The 4205-nt window shown below is 59.2% G+C and overlaps 1 protein-coding gene across 1 annotated transcript in view; it reads left to right on the top strand.

The window, feature by feature from the left end:
- NKD2 (naked cuticle homolog 2 (Drosophila)) overlaps positions 1-4205 on the top strand; it is a 41267-nt gene that overhangs the window by 22260 nt on the left and 14802 nt on the right. The window contains exons 6-8 of the mRNA XM_006900169.1: positions 555-667; positions 1257-1352; positions 2131-2278. Coding sequence (XP_006900231.1) covers positions 555-667; positions 1257-1352; positions 2131-2278 — 357 coding nt within the window. The remainder of the gene's footprint in view (positions 1-554; positions 668-1256; positions 1353-2130; positions 2279-4205) is intronic.

Genomic DNA, 4205 nt, shown 5'->3' with positions numbered 1-4205 from the left:
CTCCTTTTTCTTGGGAAATGGGAGAGATGCTCAGTTCACAGGTACCATGTATCGTAAATTCCCCACTGGTGTTATTTTCAGTAGAGTCTGCAGCTGATCATCTATAATTCGTTTTTAAGGTCTTCTGACCTCTACATAGCTCAAAGGCCCAAGAACCATTGTCTAACAATAGCCATGGGCTCCCCTTATGTGGAAGCTCCCCTGACCCTGAGATCGTGACCCAGCAGGAGTGCCCACCTCCTCCATGATCCCCAGAACTCCCGACTCTCAAACAGGGCCTTAGCCAGCCACCAGAGGCAGAGACTGAGCCTGCCTGTCACTGCCTGGCCACACCTCCACCCCTACCTCATGTCCCCATCACTTGTCCAGAGTCCAGATGTCCCTCCCATCCTCCCGTCAACCCTTCCACTGCCTGGTCACACCTCCACCCCTGCCTCATTTCCCCATCACTCATCCAGAGTCCCAACGTCCATCCCATTGTCCTGGGACCCCTTCCACTGACTGGATTGCCCACCACCCCCTCCTGACTGATGGAGCCCCCCCTCTCCCTACAGTGGGGCTGCCCCTTGAGAAGGCTGAAGGCTGGGAGGGGCCTGGCCAGCTCTGCACTGAGGATGGAGACCGAGTGGCTGGCCGGGGACCAGGCAGGAAGCGCCTGCATATTGACGTGGGTCCACGTTTTCTTCTGCCCACTTGGTGGGGGGGTGTCACAGGGTGAGGGAAGAAAGTGGTCAGCATGCATGCTGGACATGGAAGTCACACGGGTAGGGGAGGGGCGTGGTCATAGCTGCTGCCCTGGGGCTAAGGGGTCATGGGGTGCCACAGGGTGGGGGAAGGGAGTGGTCACAGCATGCTGCCCTAGGTCTTGGGGGTCATGGGGTTACAGTGCAAGGGAGGGAAGTGGCCACAGCATGTCGCCCTGGGGCTTGGGGGGGGGGAAGGGGTCACTGAATCAGCCTGGATAGCAGCCAGGGCATGCGTGCCCCCTGAGATGGTGCAATGTGCCAGCTGCACACTGTCCCTGGGGCACAGACGGATCCTCGCAGGGGTCAGTGTGTCCCCCAGTCAGTGGTCTGAGGTGGACACTGAGTTGTTGGACGCCGGCTTGTGTACCATTGAGATGATTCATGGAGCGGTCCCAGACTTCGGGTTCCTCCACTCCATCTCCCTCCTTCCGGCTTGGGAGGGACCCTGGGGTCCACCTGGAGCCCACCATCCTGATAGGAGGACACTCTCCCCTCCCACCCATGGGCCAGGAGCTGCAATGCGACGTCTCGGTGGAGGAGGACAACCGACAGGAGTGGACCTTCACTCTCTACGACTTCGACAACAGTGGAAAGGTCACTCGAGAGGTATCTGGACCATCGGAGGGTGGTCATCCGTGCTGAGAGCACAGGGCCAGGATGGGGCCAGCGGACAGGTAGACATTGGCAACTGGATGCTGGAAGCTCACCCTGCAGAGGAAGGAACACCTCCTGCAGGTGCCCTCCTGTGCAGGCTCTGTGGTGTCCAGGTGGAGCCCTCTGCACGCGATGGCCAAGTTTGAGGTCCTGAACTGCTCCCTGGTGGTGTCCCTCGGGCAGGTGCCCCTGAAGGAGCCAGGCTCACAGGGTGGTCACACGGGGCACTGCTGAGGGGACCAGACTAAAGGAGAACATGGAGGCTGGTCACTCTGCCCAGCCCTCGGGACAGCACTGTTCATGAAGAGCCATGAGAATGGTCTCCAAGGCCACTCTCAAGTGACCCACTGCCACCCTGGTTACATCCAGAGGCACAGCTGGGCCATCTGGATGAGGAAAAGGAAGCAAGCAGAAGCTGGGTGGACAAAGAAGTGTCCCGGCAGATGGGCAGAGAAGCAGGCAGATGGCTGGGTGGACATGCAGGTGTGTGGACAAGCAGACAGGCAACCAAGTGAAGAGGTGAATGGACAGGCAGGCATCTGGACAAGAAGTGGACAGCCAGGCAGGCAGGGAGCAGACACACTCAGGGATGTGGACAGGTGAGTGGGTGGGTGGGCAGAGAGCTGGATGAGCCAGTGTCAGGCAGGTGGGCAGCAGGTGGGCAGTGACCACCTTATGTGCCTGGCCATCTTGGACAAAGCCTGAACCTGCCCTGCCCTGCCCACTCCAGGACATGTCCAGCCTGATGCATACCATTTATGAGGTTGTGGACGCCTCAGTCAACCACTCCACCAGCAGCAGCAAGACTCTGCGTGTGAAGCTGACCGTCAGCCCAGAACCTTCCAGCAGAAGGAAGGAGAACCCAGCAACTGGCCAGGGTGAGTGGGCAGGCCAGCAGGAGCCACCTTGACCCACATGGCCTAACCCTGGAGGCTGGACCTGGTGACAGCCCAACCCCATCCTGTCCCCTCCACCAGGTCCACTCCATACCTCCTTGTTCCCTCCACCATGTCCCCTCCACACCATCCTGTCCCCTCCACACTCCCTGATCCCCACACTCAATCCTGTCAACTCCACACCTCCCACACCCCATGCTGTCCCCTCCACATTTCCCTGTCCCCTCCACCTCACTGTCCCCTCCACCATGTCCCCTCCACCCCTCCTTACACCCCACGTTGTCCCCTCCACCAGGTTCACTCCACACTTCCCTGTCCCCTCCACAGCTCCCTCTCCCCACACTCCACCCTGTCAACTCCACACTTCTCTGTCCCCTCCACACCTCCTTGTTCATTCCACATCTCCCTCCCCACACTTCACCCTGTCCCCCCATGCCCCATCCACTCCACACATCCCAGTCCTCCCACACCACCCTGTACCCCCAACAACCTGTCCATGCCACACCACCCCGTCCCCTTCATACCACCCTGTCCACTCCACACCTCCCTGTTCCCACACTCCACCTTCTCTTCCACCCCATCCTGTCCCCCTCCCATCTGTCACCCCACCCCAACCTGTCTCCTACTAGACCCTGTTCCCCAACACTATCCAGCCCCTCACTTCACCCTGACCCTCACCCCGCTCTGTGCTCGTTCCTCACCCTGTGCCCCCACCCCATTCTATCCCCCACCTCACCCTGCCCTCTACCCAATCCTCCCCTCCCTCACCTTCTCCCCAACACCACCCTGTACCCCACCCTACCTTGTCCCCTACACTCACCTGTGCCCACTGCATCCTGTACCACACCCCATTCTGTCCCCCCTCCACCCTACCCCCCACACCATCTCCTATCCCATCTGTCCCTCCTCCACCCTATTCCCACCCCATCCTGTCCCCCAGCACCACCCTGTCCTTCACCTCACCCTGACCCCACCCCACCCTCTCTCCACCCCACCCTGTCCCCCACCTCACCCTCTCCCTCACTCACCCTATCCCCCCCCCTCCTCCCCCACCTCACCCTGGCTCCTACCCTACCCTTTTCCTCACCTACCCTGTTTCCCACCTTTCCCTGTCCTGCACTTTACCCTACCCCTCACCTCATGTCACCCTGTCCCCCAACCCACACTCTTCTCTCACTGCACCCTGCTCCCTCCCAACACTATCCACTCACCCTACTCTGGTACCCCTCTCCCTTTCTCCATCTGCCCTACTCCCACATCCCTCAGCCCCTACCCCACTCCCCCATCCCATGCTCAGAGCTTAGTAGTTCACCCAAGCATTGTGGACTGAGAGCTTCCTTCCACAGGGGCGAGTCCCCAAGGGTGTCCACAGCTCTATGCTGAGCGTGTGATGGGATGATGGGGGAGAGAGAGAGAATGAATGAAAAATGAGAGAGAGAGAGTGAGATACTGTGTGTGAGAGTGAGTGTGAACAGAGGAGTAGAGGGAAGAAGTGAGCAAAAGAGTGTGATGAGTGAGAGAGAGTGGGGAAGTGATGAAGGTGAGGGGGACAAGAAGAAAGAGAGAGACAGAGAGAGGGGGGTAGAGAGAGAGAAAGAGGGAGAGCGGAAGGGGGAGGGAGAGAGAGAGAGGAAGGGAGGGAGAGAGAGAGGGGGAGGAAGAAAGAGAGGGAAACGGGAAGGAGGGAGAGAGAGGAGCAGGTGGGGGGCAAAGAGAGACAGAGGAAGTGATGGGGGACAATGAGTGAACGAGAAAGTGGTGAGAGAGAGGAATGGGGGAGAGTTAGTGAGAAAGAGACAATAGTAAGTATGGAGGGGCATGAGTGAGAGAGTGACTGATAGAGAAAGTGAATAAGTGGAGGGGGAGTGAGAGAAGGAGGAGGGGAGAGACAGAGTGAGATGGTGAGAGA

Source organism: Elephantulus edwardii, unplaced genomic scaffold (assembly GCF_000299155.1).
Source record: "Elephantulus edwardii isolate Elephantulus edwardi_28Jun2011 unplaced genomic scaffold, EleEdw1.0 scaffold00274, whole genome shotgun sequence".
Classification (NCBI taxonomy): Eukaryota; Metazoa; Chordata; class Mammalia; order Macroscelidea; family Macroscelididae; genus Elephantulus; species Elephantulus edwardii.
This window is presented reverse-complemented; position numbering and strand designations above follow the sequence as displayed.